Below are 21,661 nucleotides of genomic sequence, written 5' to 3'. Positions count from 1 at the left end.
GCGGGCGGGTGTGGAGGACTCCCTGGTCCTGAACGGGGTAACTGTGCCCCTGAAGGACCAGGTGCGCAGCCTGGGAGTCATTCTGGACTCACAGCTGTCCATGGAGGCGCAGGTCAATTCTGTGTCCAGGGCAGCTCCGTCTGGGACGCAGGATGAGTCCCTACCTGCCCGCGGACTGTCTCGCCAGAGTGGTGCATGCTCTAGTTATCTCCCGCTTGGACTACTGCCATGCGCTCTACGTGGGGCTACCTTTGAAGGTGACCCGGAAACTACAACTAATCCAGAATGCGGCAGCTAGACTGGTGACTGGGAGCGGCCGCCGAGACCACATAACACCGGTTCTGAAAGATCTACATTGGCTCTCTGAGCACAATTCAAAGTGTTGGTGCCGACCTTGAAAGCCCTAAACGGCCTCAGTCCGGTATACCTGAAGGAGCGTCTCCACCCCCATCGTTAAAGACCTCCAAAGAAGGAGACTCCACCACACTCCTTGGCAGCAAATCCCACTGCCGAACAGCTCTTACTGTCAGGAAGTACGGAAGGAGCGTCTCCACCCCCATCGTTCTGCCCGGACACTGAGGTCCAGCGCCGAGGGCCTTCCGGCGGTTCCCTCGTCGCGAGAAGCCAAGTTGCGGGGAACCGGGCAGAGGGCCTTCTCGGTGGTGGCGCCCTCCCGACAGATGTCCAAGAGGAAAACAACTACCAGACTTTTAGAAGGCAGCCCTGACGTTCAGGGAGGCTTTTAAGGTTGAATAGATTATTGTGTTGTATTTTTTCTGTTGGAAGCCGCCCAGAGTGGCTGGGGAGACCCGGCCAGATGGGCGGGGTATAAATAATAAATTATTATTATTATTATTATTATTATTATTATTATTATTATTACTCCCTTACCTTCAGCACCTTGGACAGAAGCCTCTTCAGGATCTGGTCCCTGCCATAGCAGAGGAAACGGTGCGTGTAGACCAGGCATCTCCAAACTGTGGCCCTCCAGATGTTTTGGACTACAATTCCCATCATCCCTGACCACTGGTCCTGTTAGCTAGGGATCATGGGAGTTGTAGGCCAAAACATCTGGAGGGCCGTAGTTTGGGGATGCCTGGTGTAGACCTTGTAAGACTAATAGACTCTTGTGTTTTATTTTTCTGTTGGAAGCCGCCCACAGTGGCTGGGGAGACCCGGCCAGATGGGCAGGGTATAATTAATTTATTATTATTATTATTATTATTATTATTATTATTGCTTCCATTTTAATTGCCTAATTAAAGTGAGACTTAATTCTGCTTGGAGAAAATAGGTTTTCCTTAGTGCAGAAAGGATACCGGGGGGGTCCGAGTTAAAGGAAGATCTTTCGTAAGCCTAACCACCAGCTGACCAGCTAAGATTTAAGGCAGGCATCCCCAAACTGCGGCCCTCCGGATGTTTTGGACTACAATTCCCATCATCCCCGACCACTGGTCCTGTTAGCTAGGGGTCATGGGAATTGTAGGCCAAAACATCTGCAGATGTTTTGGACTACAATTCCCATCATCCCCAACCACTGGTCCTGTTAGCTAGGGATCATGGGAGTTGTAGGCCAGGCATCCCCAAACTTCGGCCCTCCAGATGTTTTGGACTACGATTCCCATCTTCCCCAACCACTGGTCCTGTTAGCTAGGGATCATGGGAGTTGTAGGCCAGGCATCCCCAAACTTCGGCCCTCCAGATGTTTTGGACTACGATTCCCATCTTCCCCGACCACTGGTCCTGTTAGCTAGGGGTCATGGGAATTGTAGGCCAAAACATCTGCAGATGTTTTGGACTACAATTCCCATCATCCCCAACCACTGGTCCTGTTAGCTAGGGATCATGGAAGTTGTAGGCCAGGCATCCCCAAACTTCGGCCCTCCAGATGTTTTGGACTACCATTCCCATCATCCCCAACCACTGGTCCTGTTAGCTAGGGATCATGGGAGTTGTAGGCCAGGCATCCCCAAACTTCGGCCCTCCAGATGTTTTGGACTACCATTCCCATCTTCCCCAACCACTGGTCCTGTTAGCTAGGGATCATGGGAGTTGTAGGCCAGGCACCCCCAAACTTCGGCCCTCCAGATGTTTTGGACTACGATTCCCATCTTCCCCAACCACTGGTCCTGTTAGCTAGGGATCATGGGAGTTGTAGGCCAGGCATCCCCAAACTTCGGCCCTCCAGATGTTTTGGACTACGATTCCCATCTTCCCCAACCACTGGTCCTGTTAGCTAGGGATCATGGGAGTTGTAGGCCAGGCATCCCCAAACTTCGGCCCTCCAGATGTTTTGGACTACGATTCCCATCATCCCCAACCACTGGTCCTGTTAGCTAGGGATCATGGGAGTTGTAGGCCAGGCATCCCCAAACTTCGGCCCTCCGGATGTTTTGGACTACGATTCCCATCTTCCCCAACCACTGGTCCTGTTAGCTAGGGATCATGGGAGTTGTAGGCCAGGCATCCCCAAACTTCGGCCCTGCAGATGTTTTGGACTACCATTCCCATCTTCCCCGACCACTGGTCCTGTTAGCTAGGGGTCATGGGAATTGTAGGCCAAAACATCTGCAGATGTTTTGGACTACAATTCCCATCATCCCCGACCACTGGTCCTGTTAGCTAGGGATCATGGAAGTTGTAGGCCAGGAATCCCCAAACTTCGGCCCTCCAGATGTTTTGGACTACCATTCCCATCTTCCCCAACCACTGGTCCTGTTAGCTAGGGATCATGGGAGTTGTAGGCCAGGCATCCCCAAACTTCGGCCCTCCAGATGTTTTGGACTACGATTCCCATCTTCCCCAACCACTGGTCCTGTTAGCTAGGGATCATGGAAGTTGTAGGCCAGGCATCCCCAAACTTCGGCCCTCCAGATCTTTTGGACTACCATTCCCATCATCCCCGACCACTGGTCCTGTTAGCTAGGGGTCATGGGAATTGTAGGCCAAAACATCTGCAGATGTTTTGGACTACAATTCCCATCATCCCCGACCACTGGTCCTGTTAGCTAGGGATCATGGAAGTTGTAGGCCAGGAATCCCCAAACTTCGGCCCTCCAGATGTTTTGGACTACGATTCCCATCTTCCCCAACCACTGGTCCTGTTAGCTAGGGGTCATGGGAATTGTAGGCCAAAACATCTGGAGGGCCGCAGTTTGGGGATGCCTGATGTAGAACTTGAGCTGGCAAGATCCAACCCAGGCATCCCCAAACTTCGGCCCTCCAGATGTTTTGGACTACCATTCCCATCTTCCCCGACCACTGGTCCTGTTAGCTAGGGCTCATGGGAGTTGTAGGCCAAAACATCTGGAGGGCCGCAATTTGGGGGTGCCTGATTTAAGGTAATCTGCTTGTCGCTTGCCAAGCCTAGGAGCTGCGGTACCTTAACTCCGTGTTTCCCAACCCGTGCGCCTCCAGATGTTTGGGGACTACAACTCCCATCACCCCTAGCTAGCCAGACCAGCGGTCAGGAACGATGGGAGTTGTAGTCCCGAAACCATCTGGAGGCACTCCCCAATTCGACCGTTCATTCCCATTTCTGTTCACAGCATGGTGGGAGCTGCGGGAAGGGTAGAGCGCCCCCTGCAGGCTGGGGTGTCTAACTGCCCGCAAGCCACGCTTACCATCCACGTCGCACGCGCTGTGTTGACTGACGATCCCGGTGTCGTTTTCCTTGTCCGCCGGCCACTTGTACACGAACATGGCGGTGTGGGAAGATCCTGCATCCAGGACAATTCCATACTGGGCGCAAAGAGAGAAGGAGGGGGGGGGTGATGTTAGCTTCGGAAGGAGCTCTGGATTAAACTCAGAAGGTAGAATCATAGAATCGTAGAGTTGGAAGAGACCCCGAGGGCCATCCAGTCCAACCCCCTGCCAAGCAGGAAACACCATCAAAGCATTCCTGACATATGGCTGTCGAGTCTCTGCTTTAAGACCTCCTTAAAGAAAGAGACTCCACCGCACTCCTTGGCAGCAAATCCCACTGTCGAACAGCTCTTACTGTCAGGAAGTTCATAGAATCATAGAATCCTAGAGTTGGGAGAGACCCCAAGGGCCATCCAGTCCAACCCCCTGCCGAGCAGGAAACACTGTCAAAGCATTCTTGATATATGCCTGTCAAGCCTCTGCTTAAAGACCTCCTTAAAGAAAGAGACTCCACCACACTCCTTCGCAGCAAATCCCACTGTCGAACAGCTCTGACTGTCAGGAAGTTCTTCCTAATGTTTAGGTGGTTATACTATTAGAATCATAGAATCGTAGAGTTGGAAGAGACCCCGAGGGCCATCCAGTCCAACCCCCTGCCAAGCAGGAAACACCATCAAAGCATTCTTGACATATACCTGTCAAGCCTCTGCTTAAAGACCTCCAAAGAAGGAGACTCCACCACACTCCTTGGCAGCAAATCCCACTGCCGAAGAGCTCTTACTGTCAGGAAGTTCTTCCTAATGTTTCGGTGGTTAAGTTCTTCCTAATGTTGAGGTGGAATCTTCAAAGCAACAGGAGTCCTGTTGCTTAAACCAAGGTATATGAGAGCTGCCTGCAGGTATTCAGAAAAGAGGGACAGTGGCACTTTGCGTGTGCTCAGAGGCTACTCCCATTGCTCAGTGAAACACAATAGGATCCAGCCCCAGGGGATCCACATTCAGTCCTGCTTCCTTTCTGGGTGTGCATTTGGCAAGCCTTTAACTATGGCCTCCCTAAATTAAATTCATAGAATCATAGAGTTGGAAGAGACCCCAAGGGCCATCCAGTCCAACCCCCTGCCAAGCAGGAAACACCATCAAAGCATTCCTGACAGATGGCTGTCAAGCCTCTGCTTAAAGACCTCCAAAGAAGGAGACTCCACCACACTCCTTGGCAGCAAGTTCCACTGCCGAACAGCTCTTACTGTCAGGAAGTTCTTCCTAATGTTTAGGTGGAATCTTCTTTCTTGAAGTTTGCATCCATTGCTCCGTGTCCGCTTCTCTGGAGCAGCAGAAAACAATCTTTCTCCCTCCTCCATATGACATCCTTTCATATATTTGAAATTAAATTGATTAATTCAAATTTAATTAAATAAATCATATTTTTTATTTATTCATTATTATTTTTAATCCTACCATCGCTCTTGGGGCTGCATGCATAGTTTTAATAGAACCACAGGGTTGGAAGGGGCCCCCAAGGGTCATCTAGTGCCACTGTCCCTCTTCTGAATACCTGCAGGCAGCTCTCATATACCTTGGTTTAAGCAACAGGACTCCTGTTGCTTTGAAGATTCCACCTCAACCTTAGGAAGAACTTCCTGACAGTCAGAGCTGTTCGGCAGTGGGATTTGCTGCCAAGGAGTGTGGTGGAGTCTCCTTCTTTGGAAGTCTTTAAGCAGAGGCTTGGCAGGCATATGTCAAGAATGCTTTGATGGTGTTTCCTGCCTGGCAGGGGGTTGGACTGGATGGCCCTTGGGGTCTCTTCCAACTCTAGGATTCTATGGTATGGGGAGTGGAGCTGCCACACCCCTCTCTTTTCAAATGCAAACTGAGCTTTGCCCAGACTTAACTGTGGTTCAGGATTTCCGTACAGGGATTACAAGGCTACTCACTTCTGCTCTTTGCCAGAAAGTGTCAGGAAAGATTCAGCTTTCACCTTGAGCAGAGAGACCCACAGCTCCGTCTCTGGTCAGACCTCCCCTGGAGTACTGTGTCCAGTTCTGGGCACCACAGTTCAAGAAGGATACTGACCAGCTGGAACGTGTCCAGAAGAGGGCAACCCAATTGGTCCAAGGCCTGGAAACGATGCCTTATGAGGAACGGCTTAGGGAGCTGGGCATGTTTAGCCTGGAGGAGAGAAGGTTAAGGGGTGATATGATAGCCATGTTCAAATATATAAAAGGATGTCATATAGAGGAGGGTGAAAGGTTGTTTTCTGCTGCTCCAGAGAAGCGGACACGGAGCAATGGATTCAAACTTCAAGAAAGAAGATTCCACCTCAACATTAGGAAGAACTTCCTGACAGTCAGAGCTGTTCGGCAGTGGGATTTGCTGCCAAGGGGTGTGGTGGAGTCTCCTTCTTTGGAGGTCTTTAAGCAGAGGCTTGACAGGCATTTGTCAAGAATGCTTTGATGGTGTTTCCTGCTTGGCAGGGGGTTGGACTGGATGGCCCTTGGGGTCTCTTCCAACTCTAGGATTCTATGATTCTATGTACTTCCTTACAGTCAGAGCTGTTCGGCAGTGGGATTTGCTGCCAAGCAGTGTGGTGGAGTCTCCTTCTTTGGAGGTCTTGAAGCAGAGGCTTGACAGGCATATGTCCAGAATGCTTTGAGGGTGTTTCCTGCTTGGCAGGGGGTTGGACTGGATGACCCTTGGGGTCTCTTCCAACTCTATGATTCTATGATTCTAGTACTTCCCTTGATTTGGACGATTCTATTGATGCAGCCTAGAATTGCATTGGCCTTTTTTTCTCTTTTCTTTTTTTGGTTACCTTGAGTTGCCAACAGCCTTCTGCTGCCTGTGCCTTACAAAGTTCAGCTGCTACGACTGCAGCAAAATTGACCCAGTGGGTCTCTTTTTAAATTCCCATATGCCCCACAGGACATATGTTGAGATGCTCCCGGTTGCGCCCTAGCGTGCCCCTACAGGGAGGTGCCTCTCTTTTTTGAAGTGCTCTGTTCCTTTGATGGTAGCTTTCTAAATAAATAATGGTTGATCTTTCTGTGTAAGTCTTAAGCTGCCAACAATGCAATTGTGGCAAAATCCTGAAGGCCGTTCTTCTAAATGGGGAGGGCGAGTTGAAGCAAATGCATTTCAAAAAAAAGCCAATGCAATTCTGGGCTGCATCAATAGGAGTATAGCATCTAGATCTGGGGAAGTAATTGGACCACTGTATTCCTCTTTAAGCGGAGGCTTGACAGCCATCTGTCAGGAATGCTTTGATGGTGTTTCCTGCTTGGCAGGGGGTTGGACTGGATGGCCCTTGTGGTCTCTTCCAACTCTAGGATTCTATGATTCTATGAAACTACAAGAAAGAAGATTCCACCTCAACATTAGGAAGAACTTCCTGACAGTAAGAGCTGTTCTGCAGTGGAATTTGCTGCCAAGGAGTGATCGCCGGGGCGGGTGGAGGGAAAGCTGGCAAGGGAGAAAGGGAGCTTTCCTTGCCCCACTGTGGCCCCGCCCCTGCCCCCGGCCCCACCCCTCGCCCCCCCTAATTTTCAGTGGGATTTGCTAACAAGGAGTGTGGTGGAGTCTCCTTCTTTGGAGGTCTTGAAGCAGAGGCTTGACAGGCATATGTCAAGAATGCTTTGATGGTGTTTCCTGCTAGGCAGGGGGTTGGACTGGATGGCCCTTGTGGTCTCTTCCAACTCTATGATTAGGAAGAACTTCCTGACAGTCAGAGCTGTTCGGCAGTGGGATTTGCTGCCAAGGAGTGTGGTGGAGTCTCCTTCTTTGGAGGTCTTTAAGCAGAGGCTTGACAGGCATATGTCAAGAATGCTTTGATGGTGTTTCCTGCTTGGCAGGGGGTTGGACTGGATGGCCCTTGTGGTCTCTTCCAACTCTAGGATTCTATGACCTTGGGACTTCTATAGACGCAGAACCTTCTTCTGCCTCTCCCTCAAACTTCAAGAAAGAAGATTCCACCTCAACACTAGGAAGAACTTCCTGACAGTAAGAGCTGTTCGGCAGTGGGATTTGCTGCCAAGGAGTGTGGTGGAGTCTCCTTCTTTGGAGGTCTTTAAGCAGAGCCTTGACAGGCATATGTCAAGAATGCTTGGATGGTGTTTCCTGCTTGGCAGGGGGTTGGACTGGATGGCCCTTGGGGTCTCTTCCAACTCTAGGATTCTATAACAGGCCATGGCAGGAGAATGCCTGGGCTCTCAACGATTCCTGTCCTTTTGACCATCTATGGACTGAACAGCCATTCTATAAATAGGCCGCTTCTTCTCCCTCCCGCTCGCCAAGGCCAAATGCCCATGTAGAACAGGGAACTGAAACACACGAGGCTTCAGAAGGGGAACACCCATCGCCAGCGAGAGACGCAGGAGGAATTTGGTCCTCATGTAAATGCAAACCTACCCAATTCACATTTCCCGGAGCAAGAAGGGAAGCGAAACTGTGCATCAGAATCTCTGCTTCCCTGAATCTTGCAGCCTTTTGGCCAATCGAAAAGGCCAAACTGAAAAAAGTGTGCATGAAATAATCCGTATTGCAATATACAAAACAAAAATGCATTGTATTAGGAAAAACTACATACAGAAATGGATATGTTTTTTTAATTAAAAAAAAAACCTTTATTTATACAGTAATACCTCGGGTTACGAACACGATCCGTTCCGAATCGCAGTTCGTAACCCGAACGCGACCCGAAGCGCCATTTTGCGCATGCGCAAAGCGCTATTTTTGCGATTTTCGTGCTTCTGCGCACGCACACGCAGAAGAAAACACTTCCGGGTTTGCGCAGTTCGTAACCCGAATTGTTCGCAAACCGAGGTGGTCGTAACCCGAGGTACGACTGTATTTGAATTAAAATACATTCAACACATAATCAAAAAAACACGCATGCCATACAAACATAAATAGGAAACTTATAGTATTACGAAATCGTATACAGAAGATAATGGTGAAATAATAATCCAATCATAAAAATAACCCTCTGAAATCATAAATAACAATAAACAAAACTATAAGAATTCTCCAAGCTATTTATAAAAGAGAGGAGGGGAAGAGAAAAACAAAAAAAGGCTGGGGGAATAGAAGAGAAGAAAGGATAAGAAGAAGAAGAAAAGAAGGGGGGGGAAGGGGAAAAAGAAAAAGGGGGAAAGGAAAAGAAGAGGGGGGGAAAGGAGAAAAAGAAGAAGAAGAAAAAACAGAAAAGAAAGGGAAAGGCTTTCATTCATCTCATCATTCATAAATAAAACTAACCAATACCAACATCTTGTTGGTAATTCCAGAATCCCAATCCCATACCTATATTCCTTCCGTTAGAGACTTCCACTTAACTCTACCTCTGATTTATTTAGATATTATTCTTTATCATCATCATCATCACTTTTAATTTGTATACCGCCTTTCTATCATACAATACTCAAAGCGGTTTACAAGCTGAAGAAACAGAATCTCATGAAATACAAAACAACCTTATGACTATCTAATGCAATACAAAAATATGATAATAAAACATAGCTTTAAAACATAGCTTTAGTACTGCATTCCCATTAATATATGGATAAGGAAATGTAGGAGAGATTCCGTTTGCTAGGCAATCTCAGATCCATTCCCAGAGGGCAAAATCCGGCGGCGCCTGCCAAAATGCCGAGGAGAAAGAAGCGGGGTGGGACTAGATGACCCTTATGGCTCCCTTCCGACTCTACGATTCTATCACCAAGTGCATTTGCATCAAATTATTCTCCCTGATTAGAAGAATACATAATGAATCATAGAATCGTAGAGCTGGAAGAGACCCCAAGGGCCATCCAGTCCAACCCCCTGCCAAGCAGGAAACACCATCAAAGCATTCCTGACATATGGCTGTCAAGCCTCTGCTTAAAGACCTCCAAAGAAGGAGACTCCACCGCACTCCTTGGTAGCAAATCCCACTGCCGAACAGCTCTTACTGTCAGGAAGTTCTTCCTAATGTTGAGGTGGAATCTTCTTTCTTGTACTTTCGTAGAATCATAGAATCCTAGAGTTGGAAGAGACCCCAAGGGCCATCCAGTCCAACCCCCTGCCAAGCAGGAAACACCATCAAAGCATTCTTGACAAATGCCTGTCAAGCCTCTGCTTAAAGACCTCCAAAGAAGGAGACTCCACCACACTCCTTGGCAGCAAATCCCACTGCCGAACAGCTCTGACTGTCAGGAAGTTCTTCCTAATGTTGAGGTGGAATCTTCAAAGCAACAGGAGTCCTGTTGCTTAAACCAAGGTATAGGAGAGCCGCCTGCAGATATTCAGAAGAGGGACAGTGGCACTTTGTGTGTGCTCAGAGGCTACTCCCCTTGCTCAGTGAAACACAATAGGATCCAGCCCCAGGGGGATCCACATTCAGTCCTGCTTCCTTTCTGGGTGTGCATTTGGCAAGCCTTTCACTATGGCCTCCCTAAATTAAATTCATAGACTCATAGAATCATAGAGTTGGAAGAGACCCCAAGGGCCATCCAGTCCAACCCCCTGCCAAGCAGGAAACACCATCAAAGCATTCTTGACAGATGCCTGTCAAGCCTCTGCTTAAAGACCTCCAAGGAAGGAGACTCCACCACACTCCTTGGCAGCAAATTCCACTGCCGAACAGCTCTTACTGTCAGGAAGTTCTTCCTAATGTTTAGGTGGTTATACTATTAGAATCATAGAATCCTAGAGTTGGAAGAGACCCCAAGGTAATGAACATACCCATCACTTAAAATATAAAAGATATAACGCTGAAAAAAGGGGAAAAAAACTTTAAAAAGGGAAAAAGAAAACTAATAGAATCATAGAATCATAGAGTTGGAAGAGACCACAAGGGCCATCCAGTCCAACCCCCTGCCAAGCAGGAAACACCATCAAAGCATTCTTGACATATGCCTGTCAAGCCTCTGCTTAAAGACCTCCAAAGAAGGAGACTTCAAAAAAGAGAGGCACCTCCCTGTAGGGGCACGCTAGGGAGAAGGAGACTCCACCACACTCCTTGGCAGCAGATTCCACTGTCGAACAGCTCTTACTGTCAGGAAGTTCGTCCTAAGGTTTAGGTGGAATCATAGAATCATAGAGTCATAGAGTTGGAAGAGACCACAAGGGCCATCCAGTCCAACCCCCTGCCAAGCAGGAAACACCATCCAAGCATTCCTGACAGATGCCTGTCAAGCCTCCGCTTAAAGAGGAATACAGTGGTACTATTACTTCCCCAGATCTAGATGCTATACTCCTATTGATGCAGCCCAGAATTGCATTGGCTTTTTTTTTTTTGAAATGCATTTGCTTCAACTTGCCCTCCCCACTTACCGGTAGAAGAACGGCCTTCGGGATTTTGCCACAATTGCATTATTGGCAGCTTAAGACTTACACAGAAAGATAAACCATTATTTATTTAGAAAGCTACCATCAAAGGAACAGAGCACTTCAAAAAAGAGAGGCACCTCCCTGTAGGGGCACGCTAGGGCGCAACCGGGAGCATCTCAACATATGTCCTGTGGGGCATATGGGAATGTAGAAAGAGACCCACTGGGTCAATTTTGCTGCAGTCGTAGCAGCTGAACTTTGTAAGGCACAGGCAGCAGAAGGCTGTTGGCAACTCAAGGTAACCAAAAAAAGAAAAGGGAAAAAAAGGCCAATGCAATTCTAGGCTGCATCAATAGAAGCGTCCAAATCAAGGGAAGTACTAGAATCATAGAATCATAGAGTTGGAAGAGACCACAAGGGGCATCCAGTCCAGCCCCCTGCCAAGCAGGAAACACCATCAAAGCATTCTTGACATATGGCTGTCAAGCCTCTGCTTAAAGACCTCCAAAGAAGGAGACTCCACCATGCTCCTTGGTAGCAAATCCCACTGTAGAACAGCTCTTACTGTCAGGAAGTTCTTCCTAATGTTGAGGTGGAATCATAGAATCATAGAGAATCATAGAGTCATAGAGTTGGAAGAGACCACAAGGGCCATCCAGTCCAACCCCCTGCCAAGCAGGAAACACCGTCAAAGCATTCTTGACAGATGCCTGTCAAGCCTCTGCTTAAAGACCTCCAAAGAAGGAGACTCCACCACGCTCCTTGGTAGCAAATCCCACTGTAGAACAGCTCTTACTGTCAGGAAGTTCTTCCTAATGTTGAGGTGGAATCTTCAAAGCAACAGGAGTCCTGTTGCTTCAACCAAGGTATAGGAGAGCCGCCTGCAGATATTCAGAAGAGGGACAGTGGCACTTTGCGTGTGCTCAGAGGCTACTCCCCTTGCTCAGTGAAACACAATAGGATCCAGCCCCAGGGGGATCCACATTCAGTACTGCTTCCTTTCTGGGTGTGCATTTGGCAAGCCTTTAACTATGGCCTCCCTAAATTAAATTCATAGAATCATAGAATCATAGAGTTGGAAGAGACCCCAAGGGCCATCCAGTCCAACCCCCTGCCAAGCAGGAAACACCGTCAAAGCATTCTTGACATATGCCTGTCAAGCCTCTGCTTAAAGACCTCCAAAGAAGGAGACTCCACCACACTCCTTGGCAGCAAATCCCACTGCCGAACAGCTCTTACTGTCAGGAAGTTCTTCCTAATGTTGAGGTGGAATCTTCTTTCTTTTAGTTTGAATCCATTGCTCCGTGTCCGCTTCTCTGGAGCAGCAGAAAACAACCTTTCTCCCTCCTCCATATGACATCCTTTCATATATTTGAACATGGCTATCATATCACCCCTTAACCTTCTCTTCTCCAGGCTAAACATACCCAGCTCCCTAAGCCGTTCCTCATAAGGCATCGTTTCCAGGCCTTTGACCATTTTGGTTGCCCTCTTCTGGACACGTTCCGGCTTGTCAGTCTCCTTCTTGAACTGTGGTGCCCAGAACTGGACACAGTACTCCAGGTGAGGTCTGACCAGAGCAGAATACAGTGGGTTAAGCATGGATGGCTATTTGAAGGAAGATTTGAATTGCTCATTTTTATTTGTCTACAGGTAGGTAGCCGTGTTGGTCTGGGTCAAAGTAAAATAAAAAAATTCCTTCAGTAGCACCTTAAAGACCACTTGGTCTTTAAGGTGCTACTGAAGGAATTTTTTTATTTTTATTTGTCTTCATTATAAGTTTTTTTTTCCTTTCTGTCTGATGATTAAGATTTTCATGTTAGTTTTGTTATAAATATGATTTGGATATATTACAAACATCGTTTTGTTTACGTTATTGTCTTTGATCATTAGTTTTCTTTTTTCCTTTTTTCTAGTTTTTTCCCCTTTTTTTCAGCGTTATATCTTTTAAGTGATGTGTATGTTCATTACCTTTTTCAGTATGCTTGTGAGTGTATTGTCTAAACAATTCTAAATAAAGTTTGTTTTTTTAAAAAAAAAATTAAGAAAAGAAAAGAAAAGAAATCTCTTTCCCATAACCTCTGGCCACTCCGAGCCAAAAGGGGACATTCGGATCGACAAGAGAAGAGAAGGTTAAGGGGGTGATATGATAGCCATGTTCAAATATATGAAAGGATGTCATATGGAGGAGGGAGAAAGGTTGTTTTCTGCTGCTCCAGAGAAGCGGACAAGGAGCAATGGATTCCAACTTCAAGAAAGAAGATTCCACCTCAACATTAGGAAGAACTTCCTGACAGTAAGAGCTGTTTGGCAGTGGGATTGGCTGCCAAGGAGTGTGGTGGAGACCTTCTTTGGAGGTCTTTAAGCAGATGTTTGACAGGCATATGTCAAGAATGCTTTGATGGTGTTTCCTGCTTGGCAGGGGGTTGGACTGGATGGCCCTTGGGGTCTCTTCCAACTCTACGATTCTATGATCTTTATCGATGACTTGGATGATGGGCTTGATGGCATCCTGAGCAAGTTTGCAGATGACACCAAATTAGGAGGGGTGGCTAATACCCCAGAGGACAGGATCACACTTCAAAGTGACCTTAATAGATTAGACAAATATATAAAAGGATGTCATAGAGAGGAGGGTGAAAGGTTGTTTTCTGCTGCTCCAGAGAAGCGGACACGGAGCAATGGATTCAAACTACAAGAAAGAAGATTCCACCTCAACATTAGGAAGAACTTCCTGACAGTAAGAGCTGTTCGGCAGTGGAACTTGCTGCCAAGGAGTGTGGTGGAGTCTCCTTCTTTGGAGGTCTTTAAGCAGAGGCTTGACAGGCGTATGCCAAGAATGCTTTGATGGTGTTTCCTGCTTGGCAGGGGGTTGGACTGGATGGCCCTGGTGGTCTCTTCCAACTCTATGATTCTATTAGTTTTCTTTTTCCCTTTTTAAAGTTTTTTTCCCCTTTTTTCCAGCATTATATCTTTTATATTTTAAGTGATGGGTATGTTCATTACCTTATTCAGTATGCTTGTGAGTGTCTTGTCTAAACAATTCTAAATAAAGTTTTTTTAATAATAATAATAATAATAATACAGTGGTACCTCGGTTTATGAACACAATTGGTTCCGGAAGTCTGTTCATAAACTGAAGCGTTCATAAACTGAAGCGAGCCTTCCCATTGAAAGCAATGGAAAGTGAATTAATCCGTTCCAGACGGTCCGCGGAGTAAGCGTTCATAAACTGAAGCAAACTTTCCCATTGAAAGTAATGGAAAGTGGATTAATCCATTCCAGACGGGTCCGCGGAGTACTTAAACTGAAGTGTTCACAAACTGAAACATGGGTGTAATTGGTTCCCGAAGTCTGTTCGTAAACGGAAGCGTTCCTAAACGGAAGCGAACCTTCCCATTGAAAGCAATGGAAAGTGAATCAATCCGTTCCAGATGGGTCCGCGGCGTTCCTAAACCGAAAATTCGTAAACCGAGGTGTTCGTCAACCGAGGTTCCACTGTATGCTTGTTGAGCGTATTGTCTAGACAATTCTAAATAAAGTTTGTTTGTTTTTAAATAAAATAAAATAAAATAAATCTCTTTCCCATAACCTCTGGCCACTCCGAGCCAAAAGGGGACATTCGGATCGACAAGAGAAGAGAAGGTTAAGGGGGTGATATGATAGCCATGTTCAAATATATAAAAGGATGTCATATGGAGGAGGGAGAAAGGTTGTTTTCTGCTGCTCCAGAGAAGCGGACACGGAGCAATGGATTCAAACTTCAAGAAAGAAGATTCCACCTCAACATTAGGAAGAACTTCCTGACAGTAAGAGCTGTTTGGCAGTGGGATTTGCTGCCAAGGAGTGTGGTAGAGTCTCCTTCTTTGGAGGTCTTTAAGCAGAGGCTTGACAGGCATATGTCAAGAATGCTTTGATGGTGTTTCCTGCTCGGCAGGGGGTTGGACTGGATGACCCTTGTGGTCTCTTCCAACTCTATGATTCTATGATTCTATTAGTTTTCTTTTTCCCTTTTTAAAGTTTTTTTTCCTTTTTTCAGCGTTATATCTTTTATATTTTAAGTGATGGGTATGTTCATTACCTTTTTCAGTATGCTTGTGAGTGTATTGTCTAAACAATTCTAAATAAAGTTTTTTTAATAATAATAATAATAATAATACAGTGGTACCTCGGTTTATGAACACAATTGGTTCCGGAAGTCTGTTCATAAACTGAAGCGTTCATAAACGGAAGCGAACTTTCCCATTGAAAGTAATGGAAAGTGGATTAATCCGTTCCAGACGGTCCGCGGAGTAAGCGTTCATAAACTGAAGCAAACTTTCCCATTGAAAGTAATGGAAAGTGGATTAATCCGTTCCAGACGGTCCGCGGAGTACTTAAACTGAAGTGTTCACAAACTGAAACATGGGTGTAATTGGTTCCCGAAGTCTGTTCGTAAACGGAAGCGTTCATAAACTGAAGCGAACCTTCCCATTGAAAGTAATGGAAAGTGGATTAATCCGTTCCAGACGGGTGCCCGGAGTACTTAAACTGAAGCGTTCATAAACTGAAGCGAACCTTCCCATTGAAAGCAATGGAAAGTGAATCAATCCGTTCCAGATGGGTCCGCGGCGTTCCTAAACCGAAATTTGTAAACCGAGGTGTTCGTCAACCGAGGTTCCACTGTATGCTTGTTGAGCGTATTGTCTAAACAATTCTAAATAAAGTTTGTTTGTTTTTAAATAAAATAAAATAAAAGAAATCTCTTTCCCATAACCTCTGGCCACTCCAAGCCAAAAGGGGACATTCAGATCGACAAGAGAAGAGAAGGTTAAGGGGGTGATATGATAGCCATGTTCAAATATATAAAAGGATGTCATATAGAGGAGGGAGAAAGGTTGTTTTCTGCTGCTCCAGAGAAGCGGACACGGAGCAATGGATTCAAACTTCAAGAACGAAGATTCCACCTCAACATTAGGAAGAACTTCCTGACAGTAAGAGCTGTTCAGCAGTGGAATTTGCTACCAAGGAGTGTAGTAGAGTCTCCTTCTTTGGAGGTCTTTAAGCAGAGGCTTGACAGGCATATGTCAAGAATGCTTTGATGGTGTTTCCTGCTTGGCAGGGGGTTGGACTGGATGGCCCTCGTGGTCTCTTCCAACTCTATGATTCTATGATTCTAATAGTATAACCACCTCAACATTAGGAAGAACTTCCTGACAGTAAGAGCTGTTCGACAGTGGAACTTGCTGCCAAGGAGTGTGGCGGAGTCTCCCTCTTTGGAGGTCTTTAAGCAGAGGCTCGACAGGCATATGTCAAGAATGCTTTGATGGTGTTTCCTGCTCGGCAGGGGGGTTGGACTGGATGGCCCTGGTGGTCTCTTCCAACTCTATGACTCTATGATTCTCTATGATTCTATGTTTCCACCTAAACATTAGGAAGAACTTCCTGACAGTAAGAGCTGTTCGGCAGTGGGATTTGCTGCCAAGGAGTGTGGCGGAGTCTCCTTCCTTGGAGGTCTTTAAGCAGAGGCTCGACAGGCATATGTCAAGAATGCTTTGATGGTGTTTCCTGCTTGGCAGGGGGTTGGACTGGATGGCCCTGGTGGTCTCTTCCAACTCTATGATTCTATTAGTTTTCTTTTTCCCTTTTTAAAGTTTTTTCCCCCCTTTTTTCAGCGTTATATCTTTTATATTTTAAGTGATGGGTATGTTCATTACCTTTTTCAGTATGCTTGTGAGTGTATTGTCTAAACCAGGCATGTCAAACCTGCGGCCCTCCAGATGTTTTGGCCTACAACTCCCATGATCCCTAGCTAGCAGGACCAGTGGTTGGGGAAGATGGGAATTGTAGTCCAAAACATCTGGAGGGCCGCAGGTTTGACATGCCTGGTCTAAACAATTCTAAATAAAGTTTGTTTTTTTTAATAAAAAAAAATTAAAAAAAAGAAAAGAAAAGAAATCTCTTTCCCATAACCTCTGGCCACTGCGAGCCAAAAGGGGACATTCGGATCGACAGCCAGCCCATGTTCCCTTGCGCATCTGATAGTCATCTGATGTTCCACACTCCAGCCTCCCCCCCCCCCCGTTTTTTAAGCGAGGCTCCCCTGGAGCTTATGGAGCGCTACAAGATTCGCAAGGCTACAAGATTCGCAAGGCCAATAATAATAATAATAATAATAATAATAATAATAATAATAATTTATTATTTATACCCCGTCCATCTGGCCGGGTTCCCCCAGCCACTCTGGGCGGCTTCCAACAAAACAGAAATTCTAAAATCTTTCCATAAACAGTGTAGCGTGAGCTCAGCGGCAGGGAGCAGCCCATTGCGCAACCGTGCGCATCTGTAGGTCAAACCTCAGCCAGGAACACACACACACACCCCAACCCCCCAAAATCCCCTGCTTCCTTGAAAGGCCCCCGCAAAAAAGCCTGGAGGGAAGTCTGTTGGGTTGTTGTTTTTTTTATCACCCTCCTTTAGGTGGAAAATCTGAGAGTCGGGACGCTTGCAAATTCCGAAACAATGCATGCTTCGGATTGCCAGATGCGCGACTTGTAAAGACCGAGGAGTTCTCGGAAAGCTGAGGCATTCAGGAGCATAGCTGCCAAGTTGTCCCTTTTCTCGCGAGGAAGCCTATTCAGCATAAGGGAAAATCCCTTTTAAAAAAAGGGATAACTTGGCAGCTATGTTCAGGAGAGGGGGGTGCGTGTGCAAAGGAGAACAACATATTCTTATCACCAAGCTCAAAACCATGGAGGGACCTGGTTTTGTAGTTTCATAGAACATGGCTAAATATAGAGCCATGTCTAGCCTCTGCTTAAAGACCTCCTTAAAGAAAGAGACTCCACCACACTCCTTGGCAGCAAATCCCACTGTCGAACAGCTCTTACTGTCAGGAGGTTCTTCCTAATGTTGAGGTGGTTATACTATTAGAATCATAGAATCCTAGAGTTGGAAGAGACCACGAGGGCCATCCAGTCCAACCCCCTGCCAAGCAGGAAACACCATCAAAGCATTCTTGACATATGCCTGTCATAGAATCGTAGAGTTGGAAGAGATCCCAAGGGCCATCCAGTCCAACCCCCTGCCAAGAAGGAAACACCATCAAAGCATTCTTGACATATGCCTGTCATAGAATCGTAGAGTTGGAAGAGATCCCAAGGGCCATCCAGTCCAACCCCCTGCCAAGAAGGAAACACCATCAAAGCATTCTTGACATATGCCTGTCAAGCCTCTGCTTAAAGACCTCCAAAGAAGGAGACTCCACCACACTCCTTGGCAGCAAATCCCACTGCCGAACAGCTCTTACTGTCAGGAAGTTCTTCCTGATGTTGAGGTGGAATCTTCTTTCTTGAAGTTTGAATCCATTGCTCCGTGTCCGCTTCTCTGGAGCAGCAGAAAACAACCTTTCTCCCTCCTCCATATGACATCCTTTTATATCTTTGAACATGGCTATCATATCACCCCTTCACCTTCTCTTCTCAACCTCACCTGGACCTCACCAAAAGACCTCACCTGGAGGTCTTTAAGCCGAGGCTTGACAGGCATATGTCAAGAATGCTTTGATGGTGTTTCCTGCTCGGCAGGGGGTTGGACTGGATGGCCCTCGGGGTCTCTTCCAACTCTACGATTCTATGATTAGGAAGAACTTCCTGACAGTAAGAGCTGTTCGGCAGTGGAATTTGCTGCCAAGGAGTGTGGTGGAGTCTCCTTCTTTGGAGGTCTTTAAGCAGAGGCTTGAGAGCCTGGAGGGAAGTCTGTTGGGTTGTTGTTTTTTATCACCCTCCTTTAGGTGGAAAATCTGAGAGTCGGGACGCTTGCAAATTGCAAAACAATGCATGCTTCGGATTGCCAGATGCGCGACTTGTAAAGACCACGGAGTTCTTGGAAAGCTGACGCATTCAGGAGAGGGGTGTGCGTGTGCAAAGAAGAACAACATCTCCTAAGATCTGGTCGAAGGTCCATCGAAAACCAGTGATGGGCAACCTTTTGAGCTTGGTGTGTCAAGATCCGCCCCAAAACTGAGCATAACTCGGCATAGCTGCCAAGTTATCCCTTTTTTTCTGAAGAAGTGCGCATGCACACGAAAGCTCATAGCAAAACAAAAACTGAGTTGGTCTTTAAGGTGCTACTGAAGGAATTTTTTTATTTTACTTTTTTTAAGGGTTATTCCCTTATGCTGAATAGGCTTCCTCGTGAGAAAAGGGAAAACTTGGCAGCTATGTAACTCGGGTGGTGTGTCACTTCAACAACAAAACCCCCCCACAATTTCATGATATTTATAGTTTAAATAACAAAAATGTATAATTGTAATACAGTGGAACCTCGGTTGATGAACACCTGGGTTTATGAATTTTCGGTTTATGAACGCTGCGGACCCATCTGGAACGGATTAATCCACTTTCCATTACTTTCAATGGAAAAGTTCGCTTCAGTTTATGAACGCTTCAGTTTATGAACAGACTTCCAGAACCAATTGCACCCATGCTTCAGTTTATGAACGCTTCAGTTTAAGTACCCCGCGGACCCGTCTGGAACGGATTAATCCACTTTCCATTACTTTCAATGGGAAAGTTTGCTTCATTTTATGAACGCTTCAGTTTAAGTACTCCGCGGACCCGTCTGGAACGGATTAATCCACTTTCCATTACTTTCAATGGGAAAGTTTGCTTCAGTTTATGAACGCTTCAGTTTAAGTACTCCGCAGACCCATCTGGAACGGATTAATCCACTTTCCATTACTTTCAATGGGAAAGTTTGCTTCATTTTATGAACGTTTCAGTTTAAGTACTCCGCGGACCCGTCTGGAACGGATTAATCCACTTTCCATTACTTTCAATGGGAAAGTTCGCTTCAGTTTATGAACGCTTCAGTTTAAGTACTCTGCGGACCATCTGGAACGGATTAATCCACTTTCCATTACTTTCAATGGGAAAGTTTGCTTCAGTTTATGAACGCTTCAGTTTAAGTACTCTGCGGACCCGTCTGGAACGGATTAATCCACTTTCCATTACTTTCAATGGGAAAGTTCACTTCAGTTTATGAACGCTTCAGTTTATGAACAGACTTCGGGAACCAATTACACCCATGTTTCAGTTTATGAACGCTTCAGTTTAAGTACTCCGCGGACCCGTCTGGAACGGATTAATCCACTTTCCATTACTTTCAATGGAAAAGTTCGCTTCAGTTTATGAACGCTTCAGTTTATGAACAGACTTCCGGAACCAATTGTGTTCATAAACCGAGGTACCACTGTATATAACTGTATTTAATAAACCCAAAACTAATTATTTAACCAAACCAAACCAAAAACCCCTTATTTATCACAAAGTGCCCAGAATTGTTGAGCTTTTTGGGGGGAGCTGCTGACCAAGGTTTTGGAGGTTTTTTCGGCGCTGTGGTTAAACCACTGAGCCTAGGGCTTGCTGATCAGAAGGTCGGCGGTTCGAATCCCGGCGACGGGGTGAGCTCCCGTTGCTCGGTCCCAGCTCCTGCCAACCTAGCAGTTCGAAAGCACGTCAAAAGTGCAAGTAGATAAATAGGAACCGCCACAGCGGGAAGGTAAACGGCGTTTCCATGCGCTGCTCTGGTTTGCCAGAAGCGGCTTTGTCATGCTGGCCACATGACCCGGAAGCTATACACCGGCTCCCTCGGCCAATAATGCGAGATGAGCGCGCAACCCCAGAGTCGGTCACGACTGGACCTAATGGTCAGGGGTCCCTTTACCTTTTTTTAAAAAGCAATTTATTAAATTTTCCAATTAAAACACATTAAAAACATTAAACAAACATTACAAAAACAATCACGCACATCCATCCATCTTTTTAAACAATTCTCTCCCAAACTCTCATAAACAGTGCTCCGCCGAGCTTGACTTCCCTCCCTCCCCTCATTTGGTTTTCTATTCAGTTCTTATCTCGCAGTTCCTTTTTACTTCCCATTTAATGTCAGTTCGTAGGATTTATTTCAGTCCTGCAAGTGTCTTTAAACTTCCCATTACCTTTACCTTACCCAGAGTTGTTGAGCTTTTTGGGGGAGCTGTTGACCAAAGTTTCGGAGGTTTTTTTTGGGGGGGTGCAAAAGTTGCTTTGGGTTTTTTTGGGGGGGTGCCCCAAAGCTGCTGCGCTTTTTGGGGGGGGGGGAAGAGAACAGAAATAAATGACGAATAATACCTTCTATGGAACTAACACGCAGCACCGGCATAGTCTGCCAAAGTGCAAAAAAAATCCAGCACAGAACGGGTTAAAAAATGAACGCCGTTACACCCAACCATCGCCTGCCAAAGTCCCAGAGAAAAAACAGCACAGAAAGGGTTAAAAACAATCTCTGGCTACCAGCAGCAACAACAACAACAACAAAAAAGGATCTGGGTTTTAACAGCAGAGACAAGCTGTAGCGTGAGGAGGAGCGAGCGGGAGAACAAATGGGGGGGAGACAACAACAACAACAACAACAACAACAACAACAACAACAACAACAACAACAACAACAGCGCGAATGGGCCGATGGGGCGCGTGCCAGCCGTGAGGGCTCTGCGTGTCACGTCGGACACGCGTGTCATAGGTTCGCCACCGCTGCTCTAGATGCTGCCGTGTAACAAGTCTCAGCATATTTCTACATTGCAGGGGGGCTGGAGTAGATGACCCTTGAAGTCCCTTCCAAATCTACAGTATATGAGCCGCAAGAGTCCAACAGCATCTTGGAGGGCTTGCTTCTTTATTTCAAATCAGTACACAGAG

General features: G+C 46.4%; 1 protein-coding gene across 1 annotated transcript in view; it reads right to left on the bottom strand.

The window, feature by feature from the left end:
- Window positions 1-21,661, bottom strand: part of ENTPD2 (ectonucleoside triphosphate diphosphohydrolase 2) — a gene marked incomplete at its 3' end in the record, with an annotated part of 62,851 nt that overhangs the window by 28,267 nt on the left and 12,923 nt on the right. The window contains 1 exon segment of the mRNA XM_088665395.1: window positions 3,624-3,741. Coding sequence (XP_088521521.1) covers window positions 3,624-3,741 — 118 coding nt within the window.

This window comes from Zootoca vivipara, chromosome Z2 (assembly GCF_965207765.1).
Source record: "Zootoca vivipara chromosome Z2, rZooViv2.hap1.1, whole genome shotgun sequence".
Taxonomy (NCBI): Eukaryota; Metazoa; Chordata; class Lepidosauria; order Squamata; family Lacertidae; genus Zootoca; species Zootoca vivipara.
The sequence above is the reverse complement of the archived record's forward strand: the minus strand, read 5'-3'. Positions and strand labels throughout refer to the sequence as shown.